A 12,787-nucleotide genomic window follows, 5' to 3' on the forward strand; every position below is an offset into this window, starting at 1 on the left:
CGGAGAGGTAAATCGAAATCAAATATTTCTTAGCTTGCAAATAGTTGAAACAATAAAAAATCAGTAGAAATTGAGACGTTCCTTTGTATTGCTTTAAAACGATGTGGCAACTCTAATTTCATTTAAATCCTCGTTTATTCTTCTGTCGTGAGCTCGCTGTTTTGCATTTTTATATAGTCTTATGTATAGTTATATGTACACTGTATGATTTATTTACTTTTATATGCTATTTGAGATCCATGAAATTATTTGTTGTAATTCAGTTATATTTCCAGATTTATTTATTTATTTTCAAGAAAAAAAAATCAAAAATCAAATTCTTGATGATGTTTTTTGTTCATTTCGTTTCGGTTACATATTTCACCTATCACCTGCCATGGTCTTTCGTTGCATACCTTCACCACTCATCTCATTCCCTCATATATACATTTGTTCCATTTTGACTAATCGTATGGTATAAAGTATTTGCTTTTATTTTGGTTTTCAATTAAAATTGTTTACAAAAATTTCATTGAACTGAAAGTTCTGAAACGCGCACAGCACGACAGAAAAATAAACTACTTGCGAGAGCTTTCACCTTATTTAATAAAGCTTTACATTCAAAATTTGCTAATACTAATACAAATACATCGCTTAATGTATTTTTCGGAAAGCAGTTTGGAGTTTCACTTGTTATTTGAATTTTGCGGGAGCTTTTTGTGAAAGCTTTTTTAAGTTTTTTTTTTTTTGTGAATTTTCCACCAACGCTACATATTGAAAAATATTAGCTCCCACTTTCACTCCCACTCCCACACGATTTGGATTCTCAATATCGACTGAGCTCTTTAGTGCCTACTTAACGACTGAGTCCACATAAGAACCTCACATAATGCATATCCCTTTCGGTATTCTACATAGAAATTTTTGAAAGCGTCTATCATAGATCATTATTTTTAAGAAATATTTTTTCGAGTTTCTTATTAGAGCTTTCACTCTAAAGCTCCAAATTTCATGCTATAACGACAAAGATGGTCGTTTTTTCACTTATTGAGTCAGGTAGTTTCTGTAATCAATAAATGCAGGATCAGTTCAAACACAATATTAATTACGAAAACTTAAAATATTAGGTGGTATAGGTTAGAAATTATTTAAACAACTTTATACCTTGGAACGCAGAACTATTAGCGTTCCATTTGACTTATATTTTCCAACATTGGAATTTTCGGATCTTTACAATACTATTTGGGCGTCTTTGCTTGAAAGCCAACTGCCCATGATGACTGTTTATACTAACAAACCGTTTGTGAATGCCAATTAAACCGCAATGCTTTTTAACAGAATATACCACAAGGCCACAAAAAATTACAAAGCATGGGCAAATAAATGCTACAATGATAATAAAATACTCAAAAACTCTACACTTTAGCCCTTGAGTGCTGCGGAGTTCGACGATGAGCTAATCTATGCCGATTTAGAGAGTCAACACTATGGACCAATCAACTACAAGGCCGCCTCGATTTATGCGCTCGTGAAGAAGGATAAGAAAAACGGTGCTTTGAATGAGGTGAAAAATTGAGGCAGTTGAGAACCGAAAGTTGTACTCAAAAGCTCTACAACGGAGGTGAATTACTAGCTGCCTTTTTGTTTTTATTTTTGGCTCAAACAGTGCATTTTCAATTCTCTTTTCGTAGCATTGAGTTACTTTATTTAAAATATGTTTTTAACAAGTTAAATTTTTATTACTTTGTTAATTATAATTTTGTAAAATATGTATAACTATGTCGGAAATTGTCAGATATGAGCTTCTTTTCTAGCAATAACATAAAAAATAGTAGAAAATAAATAACTTGTCATAAAGAAAAATTATATGAAACTAGTGTATTTATTAAAAAATGAAAAATGAGTAAACGAATTTCATACTTTTTAAAGCAACAAATCTAATTGTAAGGCTAAAATAATGAAAATTATATATACACATATACCAAAAAAAATTTATAATGTTGTTGTTTTTATTGTAAATCAGACTAGTTTAAGTAATTTTCAAATAAAAGGAAAAATATTAAAATACTCATGTAAATGAAAAAAAAATCACTAAACTACATTTGGGTACAACTTCATAAATCCATGGCACCACAGTGACATTTTTGTAAAAATAACTTTTCACAAATTTAACAAAAAGATTAAATACATACATATTGCCAAATTCAACGACTCAAAATATAAATACTATTCCATACATAAACCGTTATGCACACCACTACTACAGTGTCCTTCATACTCCTGCGCTGCAAACAACAAAGTCGTGCAGCAACAAATTGCTAGTGTATATAGCCCACAAACACACATATATACTGTATAAGAAATAAAAAAATATTAAAGAATAAATCCAATTTGTACGCAAACTCACTACTCCCTAGACATTAAGGTTCACCACCACCACCACGACATTTGAGTGTTGGCATTGAGTGCGCGCTCTGCGACGTTGCACTCTGTTGATGAAAGATGCATGATTTGAAACGCATAAAATTAAACAGCTACTAAGTGACAAGATCTTAAAATCATCTTAATCTGTATGTAAATTTATGCTCGCATTAACCATAAATATACATTTAATATGAAGCGAAAGGCATTTTTCTACTCAAGCGCAACTTGCGAACAAATATTAATATACAAACATACAAACATACTTATATAAACATTATATAAATATATGAGATGTAGCTACTAAATATTATAGGCAAATTAATGATCAACAACTACCAAAGCACTCATAGTTTTGTACATACACAAACAACTAAGAACAAGAACAAAAATTAAAACGAAATTAATAAAAATATAAATTTAAAAAATAAATCAGAATCACCATTGCAATTGTATGTATCTACGGCATAACGATAAATAGGTTAAGTATATAGTAACAGTGGAGAAAAATAATAAAAAATGCAGATACTAAAAATTATTAATGATGTGTGTAATTAATACAAACAAGGTGAAATAGAGTTAAAAAAAAATAATTCAAATATTTTATTTTGTGAAATAGATCACTGATTAGAAACACAATATTAATTTATATAATTTTCTTAATTACATAAAATAAAAATTACAAGCATTATATCTCTCTAATTTCCCACTCTTTCCCTCTAATCCTCATATAATCTATATTTTATAAATAAAAAAATATTTATTTAAATTACATATATTTTCTATTAAAGAAGCACGTCTTCGTAGCTAAAATTCTGTAATTTATATTTTAATTAGCATAAAATGTTTAACCGTTATGTATATCATGAAAAAATCAACCAAAAAATATATGTTCCAAAAAGAAATATATCCATATAAATTACATACACTATTATTTATTATAATTATTATTAATATACTTGACAACAACAACAAGAAAACAACAAAGTATGCTCTTGAAATCACAAAGTAAGCTATGAATTTATGCATTTATGAAATGTTAATGCCCACAACAAATGGAAATGGTAATAAATACAATTTATTAAAGCGTAATGATTAATAAATAAATTAATAAAATACATATATACTTCATTAAAGTGAACAATGAATTGCATTGTACGCTGTAGCTATTGCAATGGTAAAACATTATGTGGTTTATGGTTTTCGGTTATGTGAGTGGATTAAACACGATTATTAGGCTGACGATATTGATAACAAATTTAGACTTCAGTATATAAAAATGAATACAAATAAATGATGAAAATAAAATGAAAATCAAAAATTTAAAAACTGTTTTCTTATTTGGAATAATAGTTAATGTACATATTGAGAGCATATTCTTAATATGTTCAGTGAGTATCACTCAAAATGGCCCACCTGTGAAAAGTTTATAAAACGTGTTAAAAACACCAAAACTTAGTTTTTATTTGTAATTTTTTTGTATTATTCTTAAATTTTAGACAATAGCCCACAAAAGCATAAACAGTTCATTTATAAAATTGTTACACAAATTTCAACATTTACACAAAACAAGGAATTCACATGAAGTTATATGTTCCACATCAAATGGCCCACTTATTTAAATGTATGAAAATTCATAAAATAATCAGAATTTTTTTGAAATTAGTACTTAGTAGGATAACCTCTTTGATTTATAACTGATTTTAATCTATTTGGAATAGATTCTACCAATTTTTTTGTATAGTCGGGAGATATTTTCTCCCACTCCTCCATTAGGGCAATCTTGAGGTCATTTGTATTTGATATTGTGTGCTTCCGAATTTCTACTTCCAATTTATGCCATAAGTTCTCGATTATGTTAAAGTCGGGAGATTGCGGTGGTGTTTTTAAGACTTTAGACAATTATACAATAACCATTCCTTTACGATATGGGCGGTAAGCTTCGGATCATTATCTTGATACAAGTGAAATGTACTCCCAATTTCCAGCTTCTGTGCACTTTGTTTTAAATTTTCTCGCAGAATTTGTAAATATTGAAATTCATCCATATTCCCTTCAACGAAGCACGGTTTTCCAACTCCTGTGGCGAAACAAGCACCCCACACCATCACATGCCCACCACCATGCTTTTCTGTAGGTCTAAGATGTTTCGGATCCAGCGCTTCATTCGGTCTTCACCATACATACGTTAACTCTCCCGCCTGATCCAAATAAGTTAAATTTGGATTCGTTCACAAAAATTACGTTTTTTTCAAAATAATCTATTCGACAATTCATGTAAAATCGAAACCAATAGAAAAAAAGTAAGGAAAGGCTAAGTTCGGGTGCAACCGAACATTTTATACTCTCGCAATTTATTTAGAGATTTACCTATATTTTCGGTGGAAAATTACCCTTAGGCACTGAGTTTGATATCAAGGGCCTTGAAAAGTCATGGTCCGATTTTGACAATTTTTTCACAAGTGATGTCACAGCTCACATACAGTATTTGTGTAAAGTTTTATTTCGCTAACTTCATTGGTTCCTTATGTATATCTTATAAAGTGAAGGAATCAGATGCAATTCCAAATTGAGTTATATGGGAAGTAGGCGTAGTTTTGAACCGATTTCGCCCATATTCCACAAGTGTCATCAGGGTGTCAAGAAAATATTATATACCGAATTTCATTGAAATCTGTCGAGTAGTTCTTGAGATATGGTTTTTGACCCATAAGTGGGCGACGCCAAGCCCATTTTCCATTTTGTAAAAAAATCTCAGTGCAGCTTCCTTCTGCCATTTCTTATGTAAAATTTGGTGTTTCTGACGTTTTTCGTTAGTGAGTTAACGCACTTTTAGTAATTTTCAACCTAACCTTTGTATGGGTGGTGGGCGTGGTAATTATCCGATTTCTTTCATTTTTGCACTGTATAAGGAAACGGCTAAAAGAAACGAATTCAGAAAGTTTGGTTTATATACATAGGTTTATTGGTTTGCAAGATATATACAAAAAACCTATTTGGGGGCGGGGCACGCCCACTTTTCAAAAAAAATTACATTGAAACGTGCCCCTCCCTAATGCGATCCTATGTTCCCAATTTTATTTTCATAACTTTATTTATGCTTAGTTATAGCTCTTTATGTGGTTTTGGTTATCGCCATTTTGTGGGCGTGGCAGTGGTCCGATTCCGCCCATTTTCGAACTTAACCTTCTTATGGTGCCAAGGAACACGAGTTCCAAGTTTCATTAAGATATCTCAATTTTTACTCAAGTTACATCTTGCACGGACGGACAGACAGACATTCGGATTTGAACTCCACTCTTCACCCTGATCACTTTGGTATATATAACCCTATATCTAACTCGTTTAGATTTAGGACTTACAAACAACCGTTATGTGGACAAAACTATAATACTCTCTTTAGCAACTTTTGCTGCGAGAGTATAATTAACTATTTAATATCCCTCAGCTCTTTCTTTTCGACGGACTACTTTTTTAAACCAATTGGCATTGTTTCGACCAACTTTCTTGTTATCTCTATACTGTACCAATCTTCCATTCGTATTTATTCCAAGATTTTCTGCGCTTGTTGCGATCCATGATTTGAAGAATCGGCTCCAATTTTCAAACTCTCATTGTCGACATACACCCCCTAAACTATAATGCCACCTCTTCCATGCTTCACAGTTACAACTGAGTTTGGCTTTTCCAGTTCTGTATTGGGTTTCCCGTATGTAATTACTTTCCCCGTCATGTAATTTCAAATAGTTTAGGGTGTGACATCTATACATAGATGCTATGTCACGATTTCTTTTCACTAATTCGGCAATTTTTCTTTCAGTTAATCCACTTTTAATCTGCTTAATGCTCAGTTCTTTATTTCTTCAGACACTTCTTTTTTTAAATATTACAAGACAATATTAAACAAAGTATTCAAACCGAACGGTAATTTCTACCATAAGTCGTAGAAATTCATCAAGTTGTAAACTAGACAGATTTTAGCTTTAAAACATACTGTTTTTGGTAATTTAATTGCTTAATTAGAGAAATGTTTCGAAAATAAAACAAGTAAGGAAAAGCTAAGTTAAGGTGCAACCGAACATTTTATACTCTCGTAATTTATTGATGTAACTTTATTAACACATGCCAAGCGGTTTTGGCGAAAACCTTCTACAGGTGCCAAGTACGTTTTTTGTTATAAACTGGTGTTAAAATATCGGGAATATTTGAAAAATTTTACTCTGCCCGAAAGGTTTTACGGTTTATTTCGGGTTTTAAAGGTTTTTTTATTTTAGCAATTTTGTGGGACGTGGCACTGATCAAATGGTACGAAAATTTGTCTCGCGCCTCTTTATTGTTATCTGTTTTATTTTATGTTTGTTTTTTATTCTATAAAATTATTTGACTTTATTAAAATGCCAGACAAAGTTGAATGTAGAACAACCCCTGTAGCACGTTTTCGTGCTATGTGGCAACCCATGAATTTTCATGTGTCGCACGAAAACGTACGACATTTTAGGCAACGTGTTAAGATAGCACACAATTTGACCCATATATTCGGCAAAAAGTCCAATAGAATAACGTAAATCATCATATATGGTATATTAGGATGAGTTAATTTCTGAACCGATTTCTCTCATTTTCCCCACCAAGGTACACTATATCCAAGACTTTACGCTCACTTAATTTTGCTAAGATATCTCACATATTAACCGATTTATAAGCAATTAAGCCCAACGTCTTTTTAAAAACATTATAATAAGAAAGTATGTGGGGGAAAACACACTATTAAAAGAAAAAAAATTTCCTCTGAATTAAAATAAAATATCTGAGAGATTTACCGATATTTTCGGTGAAAAATTACCCTTCGGCACCGAATTCTTCATGTTTAATATCCGCGGTCTTGAAAAGTTATAGTACGATTTCGACAATTTTTCCACAAATGAAGTTACAGACGATATATAGTTTTTGTGTAAAGTTTATTCTGCTATATTCAATGGGTCCTTATGTTTACATTATAAATAGAAGGAATTAGATGGAATTCAAAATTGAGTTACAGGTAGTCGTGGTTTTGAACGGATTTCGCCCATTTACCATTTGTGTCATCAGTGTGACTAGAAAGAATTATGTACAGAATTTTATTAAAATCGGTCGAGTTGTTTTTGTTCTATGGTTTTTTACCACATGACATTTTTTTTTGCAAAATTTTGTGTTTCTGACGTTTTCCTTTAGTGAGTGAATTTAGTAATTTTCAACAAAACCTTTGTATGGGAGGTGGGTGTGGTTATTATCCGATTAAACAAGGCAACGATCCGATTTCATCCGTTTTCAATACCAACCTTAATTTTGGGATTACCACCACACTATGAGGACGAAAGCAAATCTTTGCTAAACAAACCATCAATGAAGAGCCCCGATAATACTTACAAGTATTTGGACCCCTGCAAACGTTTTAAGGATAATGATATAAGGGCATGCACCTGGAATGTCCGGACCCTTAATTGGGAAGGTGCCTCTGTCCAGCTGGTTGATGTCCTCATACGACTCAAGGCTGACATCACCGCCATCCAAGAAGTGCGATGGACGGGACAAGGACGGAAGAAGGTGGGTCCTTGTGACATCTACTACAGCGGCCATATAAAGGAGCGCAAATTTGGTGTTGGATTTGTGGTGGGAGAGAGACTCCGTCGCAGAGTCCTGGCATTCACCCCGGTGGATGAACGTCTTGCCACAATCCGCATCAAAGCGAGGTTCTTCAACATATCGCTGATTTGCGCCCACGCCCCAACGGAAGAGAAGGACGATGTGACCAAAGATGCTTTCTATGAGCGCCTAGAACGCACCTATGAGCGCTGCCCCCGCCACGATGTAAAAGTCTTGCTTGGCGATTTTAACGCCAGGGTGGGTAAAGAAGGTGCCTTTGGCACAACAGTCGGAAAATTCAGCCTCCATGACGAAACATCGCCAAACGGCCTGAGGCTGATCGACTTCGCTGGGGCCCGAAATTTGGTCGTCTGTAGTACCAGATTCCAGCATAAGAAAATACATCAAGCTACCTGGCTGTCTCCTGATCGAAATACGCGGAACCAAATCGATCACGTTGTGATAGACGGAAGACATGTCTCCTGTGTTTTAGACGTGCGTACGCTCCGAGGACCAAATATAAACTCGGACCATTATCTGGTCGCAGCGAAGATACGCACCCGCCTCTGTGCAGCAAAGAATGCCCGTCAACAAACACAAGGAAGGTTCGACGTCGAAAAGCTGCAATCGCAACATACAGCCACGAAATACTCTACTCGACTTGCACTCCTGCTCTCTGAGAGCACTCATCAGCATCTCGGTATAAGGGAACTGTGGAACGGTATCTCAAACTCACTGCGTACCGCTGCAGCCGAAACAATTGGTTTTCGGCAACGACAAAAAACAAGCTGGTACGATGAGGAGTGCCGTCTCGCAGCGGAGAGAAAACAGAGTGCCTACCTCCCAACGTTGCAAACGACCACAACACGTGCGGGATGGGATAGATACCGAGAGCTGAAGAGGGAAGCGAGACGCATCTGCAGACAAAAAAAGAAAGAGGCTGAAATGCGTGAGTACGAAGAGCTTGAGAAGCTGGCAGACAGAGGTAATGCTCGAAAATTTTATGAAAAAATGAAGCGACTTAACGAATGTTTCAAGACCGGAGCATCCTCATGTAGAGACCAAGGTGGTAATCTGGTAACCGATGTCCAGGGCATACTGGGATTATGGAGGGAACACTCCTCCGACCTGCTGAATGGCAGTGAGAGTACAACACCAGGAGATGGCGAACCCGATTCCCCAATCGATGCCGATGGAACAGATGTTCCATTACCCGACCATAAAGAAATTCGAATAGCAATTACCCGCTTGAAGAACAACAAAGCAGCGGGGGCCGATAGATTACCGGCAGAACTATTCAAATACGGCGGCGAAGAACTGATAAGGTGCATGCATCAACTCCTTTGCAGAATATGGTCGGAAGAAAGCATGCCTGACGATTGGAATCTCAGTGTGCTCTGCCCAATCCGTAAAAAGGGAGATCCCACAATCTGCGCCAATTACCGTGGGATCAGCCTCCTAAATATCGCATACAAGGTTCTATCGAGCGTACTGTGTGAAAGACTAAAGCCCACCGTCAGTGTGGCTTTAGACCTGGAAAATCGACAACTGACCAGATATTCACCATGCGCCAAATCTTGGAGAAGTCCCGTGAAAAGAGGATCGACACACACCACCTTTTTGTCGATTTTAAAGCTGCTTTCGACAGCACGAAAAGGAGTTGCCTTTACGCCGCGACGTCTGAATTTGGTATCCCCGCAAAACTAATACGGCTGTGTAAATTGACGTTGAGCAACACCAAAAGCTCCGTCATGATTGGGAGGGACCTCTCCGAGCCGTTCGATACCAAACGAGGTTTCAGACAAGGTGACTCACTATCGTGCGACTTCTTTAACCTGATGCTGGAAAAAATTATAAGAGCTGCAGAGCTAAACCGATAAGGTACAATCTTCTACAAGAGTGTACAGCTCCTGGCGTACGCCGATGATATTGATATCATCGGAAGCAACAACCGCGCCGTTTGTTCTGCTTTTTCCCGCATGGATAAGGAGGCGAAGCGAATGGGTCTGGAGGTGAATGAGGACAAGACGAAATATCTCCTGTCATCAAACAAACAGTCGGCGCATTCGCGTCTTGGCTCCCACGTCACTGTTGACAGTCATAACTTCGAGGTCGTAGATAATTTCGTATACCTGGGAACCAGCATCAACAACACGAACAATGTCAGCCTCGAAATCCAGCGCAGAATAACTCTTGCCAACAGGTGCCACTTTGGACTGAGTAGGCAATTGAACAGTAAAGTCCTCTTTCGACGAACCAAAATCAAGCTCTACAAGTCGCTTATCATTCCCGTCCTGCTTTACGGTGCAGAAGCTTGGACGATGTCAACATCAGATGAGACGACACTAGGAGTTTTCGAGAGGAAAATGTTACGTAAGATTTATGGTCCTCAGAACATTGGCAACGGCGAATACCGCAGACGATGGAACGATGAGCTGTACGAGTTATACGACGACATTGGCATAGTTCAGCGAATAAAAAGACAGCGGCTACGCTGGCTAGGTCATGTTATCCGAATGGACGACAACACTCCAGCCCTGAAAGTGTTCGATGCAGTACCCGACGGAGGAAGCCGAGGAAGGGGAAGGCCTCCACTCCGTTGGAGGGACCAGGTGGAGAGCGACCTGGTTACACTTGGGATCTCCAACTGGCGCCGAACTGTGAAGGAGAGAGAGCGGTGGCGCACTATCGTCGATTCGGCTATATCCGGCTAAACGGTTGCAAAGCCAATCACATACATACATTTGGATTTTTTTGGAGGACACAATCTGAATAGGTTCAGACATGTTATCAGCTTACCCAGAGACAGATTTAAACTGGAAATATTTCCACTATTTTATTATATATCCAAAATTCATCTTATATAGTGCTTTGGTAAGGTAATCGTAATCGGTATTGAGATTCAAATGTTTAATGTCGAATGGCATAATGCTAATCGAAATCTACACGCTTAATTTTATTGAAATCCTATTCATGTATGTGTAATAAAATAAACTCAACCAAAGGATCGGGTCAAATTAGTCAAATGAGGAAAAATTAACCTGCGGAGTGAAGATATCACAACTTGTACTTAAATTATCATATGTACGGACAGACAGATATCCAGTTTGATATATACTTATATTTAACTCTTATATCTATCTCGATTACTTCTGGGTATTTAAGGTTTCGAGGTTCCCTACTTTATTAAAGGAAAAATAAACAGAAAATTCAAATTTAATGGGGAATGTTTATTATCATGCGAAATAACATTCTTTGACATTTATTTTTTTTTATTATCTTTTTCAAATGTTAGCCGTCTCTATGCATTAGATGGTCCATCCGTTGAGTCCAATTTTCGATGACTCGTTCGAGCATTTCGACTGGTAACTAGCGCATGACACGCGTGATAATTTGCTCCAAGACCTGAATAGAGTTGGGATTGTCCGCATAGACTTTAAACTTTACATATCCCTACAGGAAAGTCTAACTGTGTGATATGAACACGATTTGGGTGGTCAATCGACTGGCCCAAAACGTGAAATTATCTCCTCATCGAAGTGTTCTCTCAATAAATCCATTGATTGATGCGTCTTTTTGAAACCAAATGTCGCCGAGATCACGAGCTTCAATTGCAAGCATCAAATAGTCGGTTATCATGGCGCGATAACGATCGCCATTGACCGACATCATTTTTGAAGAAATATGGACCGATGATTCCACCGGCCTACAAACCAGACCAAACCGTTATTTTTTCTGGATGAAATAGCAACTCTTCATCCCAAATGCGGCAATTTTGTCAAACTATTGAAAAAAATACCTCTACTTGGATCACCAGTTAGAAAAAACTATTAGATGGGCGTGTTGCGATAGTAGCTTTTATTTATTTCTTTTTTAATTTGGATAGCCAAACAATTTAATTTTTTACACTTCATATTCGTATTCGATTATTATTTTTTAAATCATGTTATCAGAACCTGCTTCCGAATTAGATTCCCCAACGTTTTTAAACCTTGGCTGAATGAGTCAGTGGAATTACCAGCGTCGAATTGCGGTGTTTGTGGTTTGAAAGTGTTGCCGCTGAGGTTGCAATTTCGTTGCTTAAATTTCATTTATTGCAGAATATTTAGCCGAATTTGATTTGTTGTTGTGTGAAACTGCATGAATTCGATTTCGCATTGCTGGCATAATTTTAAGCGATGCGCACAAATAAGAAATTTTGCAAAAACGCCAGCAACATAGAAAGCAATGGACCAAATGAAATCAATAACAAATTCATATAAATACCTGTGAATGTGTGTGTGTATATGTATACATAACGGAAACAATCGAATGCCAAATGAATGCGCCGACAAAAAGTTACAAACGCAAACAAATTATTGCAGCTATGTATGAGTGAGTGTATAAGGGTGTCTGTAGTTGGGAGCGCACGTGTACAAATAAGTTTATCCAAGCAAACCATGTTGAGTGTCGACTTTGGCGGGAAATGAAAGCGCAAAACGGAAATAATTTTGGAATTTCCATACCTTGAAAGCGGAAATGACTCAGCAACTACCGGCAACAAGCGAGTCAGTTTATTGCATGCAGCTATGGGTGCAGGTGGCAAGGCAGCGCAGATGCCACCAGCTTTTGAGTGCCTACATTCGCCATGTTGTTTCATAACGGCACTTTTTTGGTGCGTTTTGCGAAATTTAGCGGCAATTTTAGTCAAATATATCATAATTTTTGTATTTCCAAATCATTGGCGAATAAATTCCGCTAATTTGGTTGTGACCCAATTTCGTTG

At 36.4% G+C, this 12,787-nt stretch overlaps 1 protein-coding gene across 2 annotated transcripts in view; it reads left to right on the top strand.

The window, feature by feature from the left end:
- Window positions 1–3,634, top strand: part of LOC105214792 (titin) — a 186,379-nt gene extending 182,745 nt beyond the window's left edge. For both annotated transcript variants that reach the window (XM_054230430.1, XM_054230431.1), the window contains one exon: window positions 1,406–3,634. In XM_054230430.1, the coding sequence (XP_054086405.1) occupies window positions 1,406–1,555 (150 nt within the window). In that variant the 3' untranslated portion in view covers window positions 1,556–3,634. The remainder of the gene's footprint in view (window positions 1–1,405) is intronic.
- Window positions 3,635–12,787: the final 9,153 nt, after the last annotated feature.

This window comes from Zeugodacus cucurbitae, chromosome 4, assembly GCF_028554725.1.
Source record: "Zeugodacus cucurbitae isolate PBARC_wt_2022May chromosome 4, idZeuCucr1.2, whole genome shotgun sequence".
In the NCBI taxonomy this organism is placed as follows: Eukaryota; Metazoa; Arthropoda; class Insecta; order Diptera; family Tephritidae; genus Zeugodacus; species Zeugodacus cucurbitae.